The 17,543-nt window shown below is 47.1% G+C and overlaps 1 protein-coding gene across 15 annotated transcripts in view; it reads right to left on the reverse strand.

The window, feature by feature from the left end:
• Positions 1–6,158, reverse strand: part of ZNF618 (zinc finger protein 618) — a 148,303-nt gene extending 142,145 nt beyond the window's left edge. For all 15 annotated transcript variants that reach the window (XM_036412004.2, XM_036412015.2, XM_036412009.2 and 12 more), the window contains exon 1: positions 6,026–6,158. In XM_036412004.2, coding sequence (XP_036267897.1) covers positions 6,026–6,058 — 33 coding nt within the window. In that variant the 5' untranslated portion in view covers positions 6,059–6,158. The remainder of the gene's footprint in view (positions 1–6,025) is intronic.
• Between the last annotated feature and the right edge of the window lie 11,385 nt (positions 6,159–17,543).

Raw genomic sequence — 17,543 nt, forward strand, 5'->3', positions numbered from 1 at the left:
GGCCTGACTCACCTGCTGTCTTCTTCTATCTTCATCCTGCGGGGCCATACTTCATTTAAAACCCACCTCCTACAACTGTCTCCTGCACTTTTCAACTTCGATGGCACACACGCTGGTGTTTCCAGCCATCATTTGTCATTTGTAAGTACAGCATCTGGCGGAACCCTGGCAGAGGACTGCTCTGGGACGAATAAAAGGGAGGCGTGAACCACCGGAGCCAAAAGAGGCGGAATGGATGGAATCATCGCCGCTATCTGCTGGAATGCCCCTGAGCAGGTAGGGCCCAGCAAGGGAGCCCCGTCCATAAGACCAAGAGTTTGGAACGATGCGCCGCTAGCTTTCTGAGGCCAAGAGCAAGCAAGTGGAGCCCTGGTCTGACCGTGCGGTGACCAATACCGACGTCACTAGCCACACGTGGCGGCTGAGCACGGAATGGGGCTAATAAGGAGAGACTTAAGCACACCCCAAAGAAAAGAATGTAAAACATTGCGCTAATCCTTTTCTATTGAAATAGTGTTGTGGATATACTGGGTTAAATAAGCTATATTATTAAAATTAACTTCATGTTCCTTTTTTTCCCTTTTTAAAGGACCACGAGAAAAATTTTAATTACACATTGGCTCACACGTGTGGCTCGAATCACATTTCTATTGGACAGCACTGGTCTGACACATTTATTTATTTATTTATTTATTTATTTATTTATTTAAATATACTTTATTGATTTTTTACAGAGAGGAAGGGAGAGAGATAGAGAGCTAAATACGTTGATGAGAGAGAAACATCGACCAGCTCCCTCCTGCACACCCCCCTACCCGGGATGTGCCCGCAACCAAGGTACATGCCCTTGATCCAAATCGAACCCGGGACCTTTCAGTCAGCAGACCGACGCTCTACCACTGAGCCAAACCGGTTTTGGCTGGTCTGACACATTTAAAAGATGAGGGGCCTACCACAGCCATTCTGGAGTGTTTATAAAGCTCATACCCACACACACACACACACACACACACACACACACAGCGTCTGATTAAAATTTAAATACGACACAACCATGAACTCCCTCTGGCAATGTGCAGTGAAAGTGAGGGGTAAAAGTCATGGGGACAGCGCTCCCTCCCACCAACAGAGGGATTTCCAAACGACTCACAACCTCCTTTCCAGCAAGAAATCCGGGCCAAGAGGCGGCCTTCGTCTACACCTGCCCTCAGGTCCCAGCCACGGCCACCAAGCTGGGGTGCGAGCCTGTGGCCCGGGACACCGAGGGGCACGTAAGGCTCAGCGGGGATAACAGGCGAGAAAATAAAGTCTGAGCAGTAACGTGGGGGAATCATAGCCCAGCACCTTGCCAGCTGTCTCACCATGACTCACAGGAGCAATGCCATTGCTTACCGTGCAGCACGCCTCGGCAAACGTAAATAACACACACGCCTGGTGAGACACCACCGGCTCTTCAGGCCTGTGCCACGCCTCTGCTACCTTTCTGTTCCCCGGTATGATAGCCTATTTTTTTAATGCTGACTGTGATCCACGAAACTGGCTTGACAATCCACCAACCAACCGGTCGTGGCAACAGCCAGGGCTGGGCATGGTAACTCAGAGGTGCCCTCCCCACTCTGTGAGAGACCCTGCACCCCGCAATCCAGAACATGGACGTGAGCTCGGAATCCTCCTCAACACGGTGGTCGGCAAACCGCGGCTCGCGAGCCCCATGCGGCTCTTTGGCCCCTTGAGGGTGGCTCTTCCACAAGATACCGCGGCCTGGGCGCGTCTATTCGGAAGAAGTGGCGTTAGGAGACGTTTAAGCTTAAAAAAAATGTGGCTCTCCAAAGCCATTCCCAATCGTTGTCCTGTTGATATTTGGCTCTGTTGACCGATGAGTTTGCCGACCACTTGGGAGTCAGAATTAGAAATGAAAACTTACCGGTATTATTGTTGCTCGGATCCCAAGCTCTCATCGGACAAATGCAAAAAACGGGGGGTCAGGAGGAAAAAGTGACCTGTCCGAGGTCATATACAGCAAGACTGTGGGAAAGCTAGGACTCCCGTGAACCCACAAATCTACTCCGCTTTGCATTGGCAGGTGGGAGACACGGCGGGCACCACACATTCTAAGGACGTGGAAACATTCACATTTCATCGTGGCCATGGAAAGTCCGTTACACAGCCAGCCGGACCCAGCAAGGAAGTCCTTATCTCCCCACCGAGAAGACGTGAGGGTTCAGAAGGCAGGGGAACAGCATGCCAAGAGCCGAGTCAAAAGTGGGCGGTGGGGAGCACGGGGAGGGAATTGCATCTGACAATGGAGGAGTTTTTAAAACTCCGTTTCTCAAATGAAACAAACCATTGGCTGTTTACTTTCTAGGACCGGGGGAGAGGTCAGCCTTCCACTGACCAGCCATCTTTGTGGCTCTCCCTCAGCAGAAGCAAGAGGCCTTGTTCCCGGTCACCACGGTGCAGGGCTCAAGTATAAGCAAACTCTGTTTCCTAGCTCGGTCCAAAGTCAAGCCATAAAGCAGGCCCTTGAAATTTCAAACCTTATTAGAAAAAAAAAACAGCAAACCTCCTTAGGCTGAAAAGCAAAACATTAAGTAATAAGAGTCCCCACTGTGCAAGAGGGTATAAATGATCTTTCACCAAAATAACGCAGCCCATCATCAAATTACCACCCCTCAGGTCCAATTTGCCAGATTTTTTTTTTTTTTTTTTTTTTTTTTTTTGCCCAATATTCTAAGAGAGCGCGGTAACGGACGTGGGCTAATAAAAATCAGCTCGCACGTCCATTTCTGGCCACACGTCCACCTAAAATAGGGGGGGAGGGAGGCAAGGCCCAGGTCAGATCTCAATCCTGGGAGACGCCAATAGAAACAAAAGAAAACTGACCCCGCCTCCCACAGTCCCATCATGCACCTCGATTTCCTCTACAACAAACATGATCAGAATCAACAATTTTTTTTTTTTTTTCCAAGAGAGAAAAACAGGTCTACAAAACAGACATGATTTGCCATTTCTAGCCAGGAGTTCCCTTTCAAATGTGGACAACACAACCAAATTTCAGCAGGATGGGAGGAAGGAATCCGAGTTGTGTGTCAGGAGAGCCAGGACACACAAAGGGGCAATGCTGCGATCATTTTTATTCCTGGCACCAGAAATAACCTGTTCTCTACAACCCTGACTTTTTCTCCGATGCCTGGTAGGGATGCCCACCGACCCCTGCCCAGCCCAGGGCACAGGTCTCCTCTATCTCTTGCTAAACCCAGGCCTTCTGTCTCATGAGGCCACCAGAGCCCTTTAGAAATTGTAAATTCTTTGACCGCCCTAGACATCGGCCTAAATAATTCAACAGGAAAAAAAAAAATTTTAATTATGCTACTTAAAAAAAAAAAAAAAAAGCTCATTCCAAATATGTCAGAATGTGGCCAGTCAGCCCTGAAGGATTTTGTTACTAAAAAAATAAAATCTCCCAAATGCAATGGCCATGATGGGAAATGTCAAATATATTTCACAGAATTCGAAATCCCCTTAGAAATCTGAATTTCTACAAAACAGGGTTGGGAATCCATGGACCGGCCTACCATTTCTCCCAAGATCAGCTGGTGGCCACCCTCAGACCCCATCCCCACCCCCACCCCCACCCCCACCCCACCCCCCACAAGATCCCACCCTGCAAATGCTGACAATATTCCCCCCTTTGGGACAGAAAAATTAGAACATTTTGTTTTTGGTTTTTGGTTCAAAAACCCTCAGCAATTTCAATCAGATAGTAATTCGTTACAAAATAACCCTTCAACTTTGGGTGGGTACCTTATTTTCATCTGTTAAATTTTAATTCAGTCAATATTTGTCTTCTAAAAAAATAATTTTTTTTCACCTTCATTTGATATATTTTAAAGTAAAAAAAAATATCAAATGTTGTTAGCACATATGCTTTCATCAAGTAGCTTTGGGTTTGGCTTTTGTTTGCATTTTGATTTTTTTCCTTCAAAAATTAAATTAAAATTTGATATTAGAATCAGCTGAATTGGTGTTTTACCCCATTTTTTTCAGCAAAGTGAGTATTCCACTAGAGAAGTGGATGAGAATCAGAATTTTCATCTTCTTTCTGTCTCTTTCCCTTTTTATCTTTCCTTCTTGTTAAGTCAGTAAAATTTGTGCTTTTAAAGAAATAAAAAATCACAAACATTCCAAAATGATATAGGCTAATGGATTTTTTTTCCCCTTTGAAAATAATCAAATTTGTGAGAAAAGAAATACCGAATGTTAATAAACTACCAAGCCCACATCACAATCAAAGAGGCCTCAGATCAATCTGGATATTTTTTTTTTTTAAATAATAAATTTTTTCAAATTGGAAGAGTGAGCAAGCACAGAGAAGGGAAAATTTTCTTCCTCCAAGAATTCTTCAACCCTTGTCTTTATCAACTGATTCAATTGCATGTCATAAAAAATGAGCTTCTATGAATCCACTGTTAGTTTTTTCATAATAATGTTAATTATGCATATCTTATTTTAATGGCGGTCTCTCCTACAAATCTGGGGGCTACTCAATTTGTAGAATGAAATGAATTCACAATCCTTCCACTGAAGATTGCTCAAAAAAGGTTTCAGACATTTTCTGACTAAAACAACAACGAAAAAGAAATGCTTAGACCTTTCAGAAAACAAAATCAGAAAACAATCTCAATTATTCCATCAAAACAAAACAGAATAACACAAAAGCCAACAAACGCAGGGGGAAAAGGAGAAGATTTCACTCCTAACTTTTCCAGATTCTGTTTTTCTTTACAACCTTGGGATTTAAATGCAGTAAAATGTAAATGCAAAATTGGAAAGGAAAAAAAAAAAAAAAAAAAAAAAAAACCCTACAATTTCTGGGTGTGTCCAAAGCCAACATTTTAGGGTCTGTTTTCTCTTTTAAATCCTTCCTTCTTGGAAATAGAACTTAAATAATGCCAAATTGTGAAATTAGTCTTTTTTTGCCCGCGGAGCTAAACAAGTTCCAAATTACAATGAAGTACAATTTCTAATTGCTTCATAAAGCCAATTTCTCCCAGTTTTCTCCAAACTCAACAATTTCCCTCTTTTCCTCATTCCCATTAGTTTTTTTTCTCAAACTAAAAAAGAGTTGGGCAGCCAAAGTGACTGGTTTTAGGAAAGCTTTTTGCTTTCATTCCTTCAAAAAACTGAATTCATTCAAATTCCAGCTTAATTTTCATTTACATATTATCTGGATTCAGAAATAAAATAAAAAACTGTCTTCATGCTGCTGGAAAGATCAAAGAGAAAATTTTCACCCCAAAAAGAAAAAAAGAAGAAGAATCCCTTTCCCCTCCACCGATTTCTAGTGAAAACTTTTGAAAAAATAAGAAATAAAAATGATTTTCTTTTCAATTTTAATTTCTTCTTTTTTTTTTATTTACAGAATAGTATCCTCTAGGTGGCGTCGTTTTAATGGGAAAAAACTACCGTTTGAAGAAAAATTAGAAAAAAAAAAATGAGAAAGGGAAATATGGCCTAAAAAAAGAGAGAGAGCGAGAGAAATTGTTGCAAAGATGGGGGGCCAGGGAGCCAAGACCTCCGGGGGGTCCCCAGGAGCCGGGAGCGCGGAGAGGGTCCGGGGGAAATTGCAAATTTGGAGGGGAGGGGGGGAGGGCTGGCAGGGGTTGCATTTTTTGCAAAATGTGAATTGTCCAAACTGCAATGGCTGCTCTGTTCTCCCAACACCGCTTTGTTTTCTGGGCTCCGGTCCGAGCCCGGGGCCGGAGAGGGCGCCGAGGGGGGGGTCCGGGGAGACCCCGCCGCGCCTCCCACCCTCCCCGCACCCCGCGGCGCCCGGGGGCGGGGGGTGCCCCGATCCAGACCCCGACCCTCCCGTGGGCCCCCACAAAAAAAAAAAAAAAAAAAAAGCCCGCAAACGTGCCCGGGCACTTTGCATCTTGCAAAGGTTGCAACGAAGTGGCGCAGCGCCCCGGGCCGCGGCCCCCCGGCCCCCCGCGCGCCGCTCGCCCCGGCCCCCTCCTCGTACCTGCGGAGCCGCCGCGCCGCCCGGCTGGTGCATGGGTCCGACCGACCGCGGGAGGCGGCGGCCCGGCGTCCTCTCCTCCCGGCCGGGCTGCTGGAGCGCGCACAATGCCGCCGCCGCCGCCGCTCCCGCTCCGCCCGCCCGCCCGCCCGCCCCGCTCAGGCCGGGGGGGCGGGGGCGCGCGGGGGGGCTCCCGGCCTCGCCCCCCACCCCAGCCCGCGCGGCCGCCGCCGCCGCCGCCGCCGCGCCGCCCCCCGCGCCCGCCCCCCCGGAGCTCCGGGCCTCGGCCTCGGCCTCCGCGCCGCACACAAAGCCGCCCGGGCCCCGGGCGCGCCGCTCCCGCCCGCCCGCCAGCCCCGGGGCCGCGGCGCGCCCGCCCCCCAAACTTTCCCGCGCCCCCCGGCCCGGCCCCCGCTCCCCAGCCCCACCGAAAGGTCATGGCCACGCTGGGAAAAAAGTTTGGGGAGCTGCCTCTCCGCGGGACGCAAGGGGTTAAGGGGAACTCTTCTGCTCCCCCTCCGCCCCCCAAAAAAATAATCCAGATTAAAAAAAAATTTTTTAATGAAGTTTGGAGAGCTGGCCCTATGGAAGGCTCAGGGAAGATGACCCTGTGGCCCCTGCCACCCTCCCCAAATGCCCCTGGCATGTAAAAGTCTGGAGAGCTGGTCCTACCTCTGACGAGGGGCAGTTAGGGGAGTGTTTTCTGGACACCCCCCCCCCCCAATCAGATTGATTTTTTAAAAAATAAATGTTTGAGGAGCTGTTTTATAATTATATGAAATGTGGGGTGATCAGAGTATGTCTGTTTACCCTAGCCAAAAAGAAATGTTTAAGGGACGTGTATTTCAGTAAATTTGAAGACATGGCCCCATGTAAGACAAGGTGGTTACTAAAGGTTAAAGGGAGGTTAGCCACGCCTCCCCTTATCCCCCAATCGGGTTCATTTTCAAAAGAAAAACTTGAGAAACTGTCTCTATGTGAAATGAACAAGAATATTTCTATCCAACATCCTCCAGCATCCTAAATAATCACCCTTTTTTTTTTCTTTTTCTTTTTTTTCAGAACTGACTTCTTGTAATTTGGGAAGTATTAATGGGGATTTTTTTTTTCCTGTTCTCCTCCTCACTGCCCCAAGAATCGATTCTTTAAAAAAAAAAAAAAAAATGAAATATGAAGGACCTGCTCCCCAAGAGACTGAGGAATGACTGTGTCCATCCTACATCTCCCACGATTGATGGATTTTTGGAATAAAAACGTAAAGAACTGCTTATATATGAGATGAGGGAAATTTTTTTCTGCCCTTCCCCAAGAGAAAACTATGAGGTTACTTTTAAAAAGTAAAACCATTAGAAATTAAGGATAAACAGGACTCTTCGCACGGCCCCCACCTTTAAAAAATATCACCAAAAAAATTAAGAGCTGGATCGATATGAAACAAAAAGAATTACAGGTCATTTTTCTGTGCACTCCTCAGAAAAGTTAATATTTTTTAAATGCCAGGAAACTGCCTGCTGGCGTGGCTAAGTGGCTGAGCATCAACCTATGAACCTGGACAGATGTCGGATGTCAGGTTTGATGCTCTTGTCACGGCACATGCCCAGGTTGCCGTTGTGGGCTCGATCCCCAGTAGGGGGCGTGCAGGAGGCAGCTGATCAATGATTCTCATCATTGATGTTTCTCTCTCGCCCTCTCCCTTTCTCTCTGAAATCAATAAGAATATAGTTTTTAAAAATGAAGATCAGGAAACTGAGGGACAGTATAGAAGACACATCCTCCACCTGAAGAATGAATTGTGGGGATGTAGCTCTCCATAGGAGACATAGAATTAAGAGACAATCTTACCAGGGACCACACACACACACACACACACACACACACAGTTAATGACTCTTCAACTTCCCCCAAAAGTTGAAGAGTCATTAAAAATAAAGTGACCATTTCCCCTCCCTGCCAGCCTGCCACCCTGGCATAGATTCAGCAGACTTTGCCAAAGCTGGCGTAAGGCAGGCACCAACGGGATCAGGGCGGCCTGCAGAGTTGGGCAGAGCTGGGTTCCCATGAGCCCTAGGCATACTAGCTGGCCCGTCAGCCCCCTGCCTGCCTGCCTGCCTGCCCATCATCCACCGGGTGGCTGAGGCCTTGTAGCCTGGACAGGTGTTGCCAGCTTCGATGACTCTGGTTCCTCCCCTGTGCGGTGGTTTCGGGGCACCTTCCTCAAGGCCAAGCCTTCTCCTCTGCCTAGAGGAGCTAACTACGCGCGACCGTAAGTCCTGGAATAGGAAGAAACTGGGTCTAAATAACATTGCAGGCACCAGACTCAGGGCTACAGGGTACAAGGCAGGGAGCCTGCTCTGGGAGTCAGGGGAACACGAAGCAGCCAATATTCACCGAGGACCTACTGTGTGCCCAGCGCTTTGTGTTCGTAGGGCAGGCCCGGCACAGAGCAGAGGATTGGTTGCAGCGGCCCTTCTCACGCGTGAGCAATCCTCAGAATCACGGGGAGGGTCTGTGGTGCGAAGACTGTTTGTTGGGCCGCACCCAGAATTGGCATTTCTAACAAGTTCCCGGGTGATGCTAAAGCTGCTGGTCTGAGGGCCACGTTTTTTAAAGACTATGGCGACCCAGTGCAATGGACAGGTGCGGGAGTAAGAGGAAGGTTCCTCTCAGCCTCTGGGGCCAGAGAAGATCCCAACATCCTGCTGGAAGGCTGGCTAGGAGCACCCCTCCTCTCGGGATCTTAATCCTAATCAGATGGCAGGGGCTCTCTGGATCCGGATTCTTCCGTAGAGACCTTGAATAGGTGTGGGGACCCATGAACTAAGCAATAGTATGTGGTAAGCAAAGTTATGTCTATGTGGACATTTTGGGAGTGGAAAATCTCTGACTTTCACCATTTTCTCCAAAAGGCCAGTTACACCAACCTGCAATGGCCTGCAGCCTGCTTCCAGGGTCCTCTGGCCTGGAAAGTCCTATGGGTCCTTCTCAGCCGCCTCTTTCTGGAATCACAGCAAGCTCTTTCTGTTTCTCTACCACCCACAGGCCACAGAAACCGTCAGCTCATCCTCCACTGGGGTGCCAGCCCGGACGGTCTGTCCCTTCCTCACTCTGGGCCATGAAGGGCAGGCGGAGGGGACGAGGGCTGAGCTCACTGTGTTCCAGAGTTGTGATGTTTCCCCTATTCAGGAGGTAAACTCAGGTTTAATTAGGGGTGGGGGGTAGGGGGCAGAAGAGGAGCCAAGTATTTAGTGAGAGCCCCGGGGGCTGGACCAGACGTGCTCAATGATGAACTAGAGCACATGTGTCAAACACAAGGCCCTCGGGCCAAATCCGTCCCGCCAGGCCTTGCAATGTGGCCCGCACCGCGCTGTCATCACTGCACTCCGCTGCGTTTCCATCACAATGACAGTTTATGACTGTTCAGTAAACCATTCGGCCCGCAATTTAGGCTGGATTTTAGATTTTGGCCCCTTCTCTGATTGAGTTCGACACCCCTAGACTAGAGGCACCATATTGCAGGGGCGGAGTGATCACTGGTCAGAGCTGCCAAGAACAGACATGTACGTTAGGTGGAAACGTAGTCCAGTAGGGACCTCCGAGGGCTTACTCATTCTCTAACGGCCCAGGGTTCAATGTGACATACCTCCACTTCTCAGCTTCTGGAAACTTCTGATCCCTGCCACGCCCAGTCCGCTGGGCCCAGAATAATCACAGCCGCATTACTACCTACAGCGCTTAAGTTGTTTTTTTGTTTTTGTTTTTAATATATTTTATTGATTTTCCACAGAGAGCCGAGAGGAAGGGAGAGGGATAGAGAAACATCGACCAGCTGCCTCCTGCACACCCCTCACTGGGGATGTGCTGCAACCAATGTATATGCCCTTGCCGGAATCGAACCCGGTACCTTTCAGTCCGCAGACGGACGCTCTATTCACCGAGCCAAACCAGTTTCGGCTAGAGCGCTTCAGTTTTAAGAGCCTGTCTACTGCCTGGGTTCCAACACGGGCTCTGGCCCTCGCAGGCTACATGACCTTGAGCAGACAATTCAACCTCCCCTGGACTCCATCTCCTCATCTTTCAAATGGTGCTGACAACAGTATCTCCCCCATGGGGGTGCTCTGAGGATGACGTGAGATAACAGATGTAAAGCTTTTGTTTATTTATTTATTTTGTTAATCCTCACCCAGGGATATTTTTCCGTTGATTTTTAGAGAAAGTGGAAGGGAGAGGGAGAGACAGAGAGAAACATCGACGGGAGAGAGACGTATTGATTGGTTGCGGCCTACATGCGCCCCAACCAGGACCAGTGATGGAGCCTGCAACCCAGGTACAAGCCCTTGACCAGAATTGAATATGGAACTCTTCAGTCTGCACGCCAACACTATCATCTGAGCCAAACCGGCTAGGGCTGCACATGTAAAGCTTTTAGAAAGTACTGGCATGAAGATCGTACTCCATACATGTCAGCAACTGGAATCACAGAGAGCGTTTCCTGCCTTAGCCACTGACTGAGGTGTGACCCTGGGCTTGTGACTTAATCTCTGAGCCTCGTTTCTGTCTCTGTAAAATGGGGATCCTGCAACCTACCAGTCTTATCAACATCTTGTAGTTGTAACAAGTAGTAACAAAATGATGCTGAACTGGGAGGAAGAGGAGGCGGGGGAGGAGGAGGAGGGGGGAAGGGGGAAGGGGAGGGGGAGGAGGAAGAGGAGGAGGAAGAGGAAGAGGGGAAGAGAAAGGGGAAGGAAGGGGAAGACGGGGAGGAGGAGGGGGAGGACGGGAAGAGGAGAGAGAAGAGGGGGAGGAGGGGGGAGGAGAGGGAGGAGGGAGGAAAGAGGAGGAGAAGGGAGGAAGGAGGGCAAGGGGGGGGGAGGGGGAAGGAGGGGAGAGGAGGAGAAGGAGTGGGAGGGGGAGGAGCATCCCATTGGCCCAAAGAAGTCCTACAGCTGGGCCCAGAGTCAGAATCCTGCACATTTCCCCAGCTCAGGGCCTGGTACCGGGAGGGATAAAGAATTGGGGCCATGATATAATCCATCTACCACATGTATCACCAACTTCTTCCTTCTCAAAAAAAAAAAAAAAAAAAAAAAAAAGTCAGAAGAAAATTAAGTTTCAAAGTAAAACATCGTTTAGATAAAGCTGCCCAGAATTTTGTCAATGAACATTACTCTCTGAGGGACGGTCAAGAGGTTGAAGCCAAACCTGGGGCAAGAGGCACCACGGGGTTCTTCATGAAGGAAAGGAGGGGCAATCCTCTGAGTCCATGGGAAGTGAAGCTGAGAATTCAGAATGCAGAGCTCGGCCTGTGATGTGCCAGGGAGGCCCTCCTTCTGATGGCCAAGGGGCAATCAGCAGGGCAGGCACAGAAGTCACAGCAGAGCCGGCCAGCAGCAAAACTAACTGTTGGCAACTCCTTAGCATATCAATGCTTCATTTTGCCTCGAAGGCAGAAAGCGCAGATATTGGCTTGCCTGATTCAAAAGTGACCCCGAGGCAACCCCAGTTCTTCCAGGAGGGTGTCCGTGAATGAACGCTTTATTCCCGTTCCTGGAAAGCAGGAACTGTCAGGCGCACGGACCCTGCACGCAGCCTGAGTACAATCCTTTTACTCTGACACAGGGGGGAGCTCGACCAAGACAGCCATATGGGTCTCCCATACACAGCTCGGTGGCCCCCGGCTCCTACCAGGAGAGGGCACTGGGATATCAGCCTCCCCGAGGGGGCAAAGGTCACCATCTGTGGATAGCGACTGACTTTTTTTTTTTTTTAAATATTGAAAAAACTCTATAAACAGTAAAACTTACCCCCTAAAAGAAGCTCACCAGGTATGTTAGAACAGGAAGACACCTCCACAATCCTGTGACACTTTCTGGCTAAACCGTGCGCTATATATTGGATGCTGGACACACATCATGCTGAGTAAGGCTGAAGGATTCCCCGTGGGATAGTGTAGGCATCCCCAATGTGCAGACGAAAAGGGACAGAGGAAGCTGCAGTGAAGGGAGCTGTCCAGGTGCAAGGTGCATTCCTGGGGAGGCAATCTGACGGCAGCACGGCCCCCTTCAGGGGTCCTCAAACTTTTTAAAGTGGGGGCCAGATCACGGTCCCTCAGAGAGCTGGAGGGCCGGACTATATGAACTACTAATTCCTACTGTAACACCTCGGCTGCGCTCACTGCCCAAAAAACCTGGCGGGCCGGATCAGACTCCTCTGCGGGCCGCATGTGGCCCGCGGGCCATAGTTCGGTGACCAGACGTCCCGCTTTTGGCGGGACAGTCCCGTGGGACGTGGGACAAATTGTTAAAAATCGGGACTGTGTCACCTTATGTTAGGCTTAGGTAGGACTCTCAGAAAGTTCCCATCAGGGCGCCTTGCAGACATCACCATGCCCAGGGGCCTTCGGATTCCGAGGCACATCTCCTGGAGATACAATTTCCCAGGAGGAGTGGACACAGAGAGTTTTAAGGGATCCATCTCCAGATTCTCAGCTGCCATATGGATGATTTCCTACAGCTGACCGGCCCGGGAACTTCGAACCCATGGACCTGGCTCTCCTCTCCTCCTTCCCTCTCTCAGCGGCCCTTCTCCCACATGACAAAATAAAGGGGTATCATTTATCCATCCGAGTCTTACTGGGGGGCATTGCCCAAAGTGGGGGTGGGGGTTGTGGCATTAAACCTAGGCCTCGTTCCAAATAGTGGGGGGCAGACATTCCTTTGACCAAGACACCACAATGCTTCTTCTGTCCATCTCATGAAAAGACAACTTTTCCTCTAATTTTACTTTTTATGCTTAACAATTATCAACATTTTGGTCAACTTGCCTTAAAACTAATTGTGCTGATGACTCAATTCAGGAAAATGCTTAACCCTTAGAGCATTATGATCACAGGAAATATAAGCATTTTAAAAATTTCCGTCTAGGAGCATTTTTTGATTTAGAGACTATGCCAAAATGATCCATATGAAACTTACAAGCAGAAAAATATATTACATTCCTATAAAATTCTGTGGGGGAAGTGAAATGGAAAAAATGATTTAAAGGAGAAAGAGGAACATTATAAAATTTCTAGCTGTTAAGAGTTTGTTCGTGTATTTTTTTTCAAAATGGATGCCAGTAGGTATAAAATCAGTATGATATTTAAATTCCATTGGAGCCCTAGCAGGTTTGGTTCAGTGAATAGAGCGCAGGCCTACGGACTGAAGGGTCCCAGGTTCAATTCCAGTTAAGGGCACATGCCTGGTTGTGGTCTCGATCCCCAGCAGGGGGCATGCAGGGGGCAGCTGATCAATGATTCTCATCATTGATGTTTCTATCTTTCTCTCCCTCTCCTTTCTTATCTGAAATCAATAAAAAATATGTTTTTTAAATTCCATTGGATATATTTTAAAAGGTGATGTAACAGTTTTATTTTTGAACACTAATATTTACAGTATGCAGGACATCACAACCTTTACAACTACTTAAAACCATGATGGTGCTCTGACTGGTTTGGCTCAGTGGATAGAGCCTGTGGGCTGAAGGGTCCCAGTTTAGATTCCAGTCAAGGGCATGTACTTTGGTTGTAGGTACATCCCCAGTAGGGGGTGTGGAGGAGGCAGTTGATTGAAGTTTTTAACTCTCTATTCCTCTCCCTTCATCTCTGTAAAAAAAAAAAAAAAAAAAAATCAATAAAATATATTTAATATATATATATATATATATATATATATATATATATATATATTAGAAAACCATGATGGCAAATTTGTAAAGTATGTGATTATGCGTTTTTGATCATTCTTTTGCAGGTACCTGAGCAAAGTGAATAGATAAATAAATAATTGGAAAGTCCTCTGATTTTGTCCAACTGGCCTTTTTACAGATGAAGCCTTTGCAAACCACAAAGTAAAAAGAGTTTGCCCACGATCACCTGTCACCGTCCCTGAGGGAGGACCAAGAACAACTGGCCTCCTTTTCCTTATCCACGCTGGGCTTCTGTATCAGCCAGAGTCCCAGCAGGACTCGGCTCTCAAAAGGAATGAAAGGCAGGGAAGTCAATCACGCGTCTATTTACAGAGGGGAGGGCAGGGTTAAGGCAAAGCAGCAGGGGCTGGCAAAGTACCAGAGTCTAGCAAAGCCATTTCCTCCCCTGGGCCAAGGGCAAGAGAAAGCTTCACCTGGGCGGGGTGCCCTGCGGCCGCAGAGAAGGCCACCAACAGGAAGACCATGTCTTAGGCGAGGAACATGATCCCCGCAAAACCTCAGCAGCAGGGAGGGAGCTGGGGGGATAAATCCCACCTCTCACCCTTCCTGCTGGTTCTTCCACCGGTGGAACCTACTAGAGGCCAGAGGGCAGAGGCCGAGGGAACTAGTTAATCTAGTCCTTAGGGGTCAGCCTTCTGGGCACCGAGCAAAGTAGAAAGGGCGAGAGAGTAGATCTCGACAGGCGGCCAGAAAATGTTCCGCAGGCTTTTCATGTTGAACTTGAAATTGTTATTTAAGCAAAAGAGTAGGCTTCTTAGTCAAGGTAAGCCACAGCACAGTGAAGAGATCTGTCCCCAGGAGGACCTCAAAGCCTACGTTTATGAGGTAGGAGGAATTTCAGAGATGGTGAGAAGGCTTTTTATTTTTCATTTTTAAATCATGATACACAGATATCTGCTTAGGTTTGGTTTTGTTAATCCTCACCCGAGGATACTTTTCCCATTGATTTTTAGAGAGAGTGGAAGAGAGGAAGAGAGAGAGAGAGACATCAAGGTGAGAAACACATCGATCAACTGGCTGCCTCTTATATGCGTCCTGACTGGGGTCAGGGATCAAACCTAAAACCCAGGTATGTGCTCTTCACCCATAATCGAACCCACAACCCTTTGGCGTGCAGGCCGACGCTCCAACTACTGAACAACATCAGCCAGTACTTGTTTTAATACTATATGGGTTTTGTTTTTGTTTTTCTGCATCTCCTTTTATTGGAAATAGATCATTTTTTTTCCTCTAAAAATTGCTTTGTTAAGTTCCCACTCATGAATGCTTTCATAAACTGCTACCAACTCCAACTATAAAACCCAGGAGCTGAGGGTAAGTCCCTGAGAAAAGTGATAAAAGTGGACGCTTTATGCAGAATTATATTAGTAAAGATAACAATGTAAATTATTAATAGCCACCTATTAAAGGCATATTAATCCTGCTATAATTAGATCTAAAGAATGCATGCAATTGCCATAATCCAAAATGCTTTAACGTTCAAGCCATCTTTCTAGGCAACCTGTGCTCTTGATCTAGAATGAGCAGCGCCCTCTAGGGGCAGGAAGCTCCAATCACCTCATGCCCTTTGACCTGTGATTTTTCTTCACACAAGTAAGGCCAGGATAGGGGAGAGGTTGGATGGGGAAGAAGGGTGGGGGGATGAAGACAGGCACTCTTAACTCCCATCCTCACCCAGCTGGGAAATGGGAGAGCCTGAGTCTAGTGCTGGCGGTCATTGACTCATTGTTTATCCTTGGCCAATGAACATCCTTCTCTCTAAATCCAAACTTTCTCACTTGTAAATATTCATCTTTAGTATCTCTTACACCTCACTTGCCTTAGTTTTTATAACTAGAATAATGTCCAAGCCGGTTTGGCTCATTAGATAGTCAGCCTGTGGACTGAAGGGTCTCAGGTTTGATTCTGGTCAGGGGCACATGCCCTGGTTTCGGGCTGGATTCCCAGTAGGGAATGTGCAAGAGGCAAGTGATCAATGATTCTCTCTCATCATTGAGGTTTTAATCTCTCTCTCCCTCTCCCTTCCTCTCTGAAATCAATTAAACACACACACACACACACACACACACACAAAACAAAACAAAACTAGAATAATAAAAACTTTTTACAGGATTGTCCTGGGCACCAAATAAAGTTAATACTTGTGAAACAAAAATTGTCAGGTGCTACCCCAACATAATGGAAGCCACAGGGTAAATATTGTAACCCAGGTACATGCCCTTGACCAGGAATCAAACCCATGATGCTTTGCTGCTTGGGGGGATGCTCTAACAACTGAGCAACACCAAAAATATTTATTTAATGTAAATTAAGTTAGTACAGAAGAATAGAGAAACAGAAAGTGATAAGGGATCTATAGAAAGCAAATTTGAAAATGGTAACTATAGCCTTACCTGGTTTGGCTCAGTGGCTAGAGCATTGGACTGTGGACTGGAAGGTCCTGGGTTCAATTCCGTTCAAGGGCACATGTTCCAGTTGCGAGGTCAATTCCCAGTAGGGGGTGTGCCGGAAGCAGCCAGTCCATGATTCTCTCTCATCGCTAATGTTTCTATCTCTTCCTTCCTCTCTGAAATCAATAAAAATATATATTGTTTTTAAAAATGGCAAATATAAATCCAACCTATCAAAATGTAAATGATTTAATCACTCAATTAAAAGGAAGAGATTGTCCTACTGGATTAAAAAAGGCATACTTCAACTACATGCTCTTTCTCAATAAGAGATACACCTTAGATTTAAAGGTGACTTTAAGATAATTAGTGGAGACCAAGAAGGACTTTTCATAATAATGTAAGGATAAATACATCAGGAAAATATAGTTCTTTTATACATATATCTGTAACACAACCTGAAAATCTATGAAAAAAAAAAGATGGAATTGAAAGAAAAACAGGCAATTCAAGACTAGTTGGAGAATTCAATACCACACAGAACCCAACCTGTGCATTTGGGAATGCTTACCTGAGCCCAGCTCCAGACAATTCATAAACCCCAAATTAGTCACCTTTCCTTGTTCCCTCAAGTAATTTTACAGACCAGGGGGGAAGCTTCCCTGGTCTCTCCAGAACGCTTCGTTATGTGAGCAATAAGCCTTTTCCTGCTCCCATGGGTGCGTGTATGGCATGATTAGTCAACACCCAAACCAAATTTTGAGTGGCAGATGCACGTCACATCTGCGAGGGACCGCAACAAGCGTATGCTTTGAGCACCAGCCCGTCTTCACTACCCCGGGTGTGCAGGAGGCAGCTGTGCCAGGGAGATGCAACTCGATGCAAGAGAATGGGGAACCCCACTCCCCTTAGAACTTAAAAAAAAAAAAAAAAAAAAAAAAAAAAAAAAAAAAAAAAAGGCGGGGCATAACTATTATTGCTTGTCTCATTTTTCGGTTCTTATAAGTGTATTTCTAGTAGCACATGATCTCACTCATCTAGGGGAAATGATGAACAAAACAACATAGGCTGATGAACAAGAACAGACCCAAGGAAGCATCGATCAGACTGTCAGACCTCAGAGGGAAGTAGGAGAGGGTAAGAGGGAGAGATCAACCAAAGGACTTGTGGGCATGCGTATGAGCCAGTGGTCACGGGCAACAGGGGGTGGGGGCATGCGTGGGGAGGGGTTTGGGATGGGAATGGGGGGATGAGAACAAATATGTGATACCTTAATCAATAAAGACATTAAAAAAATAAAATTAAACATAAAAAAAAGGTGGGGGTGGGGAGGCTCAACTCTTCCTCAGAGAAAACACGTGGCTTGGTGGAAGGTACTACCTAAGAGG

This window comes from Pipistrellus kuhlii, unplaced genomic scaffold (genome assembly GCF_014108245.1).
Source record: "Pipistrellus kuhlii isolate mPipKuh1 unplaced genomic scaffold, mPipKuh1.p scaffold_m20_p_43, whole genome shotgun sequence".
Classification (NCBI taxonomy): Eukaryota; Metazoa; Chordata; class Mammalia; order Chiroptera; family Vespertilionidae; genus Pipistrellus; species Pipistrellus kuhlii.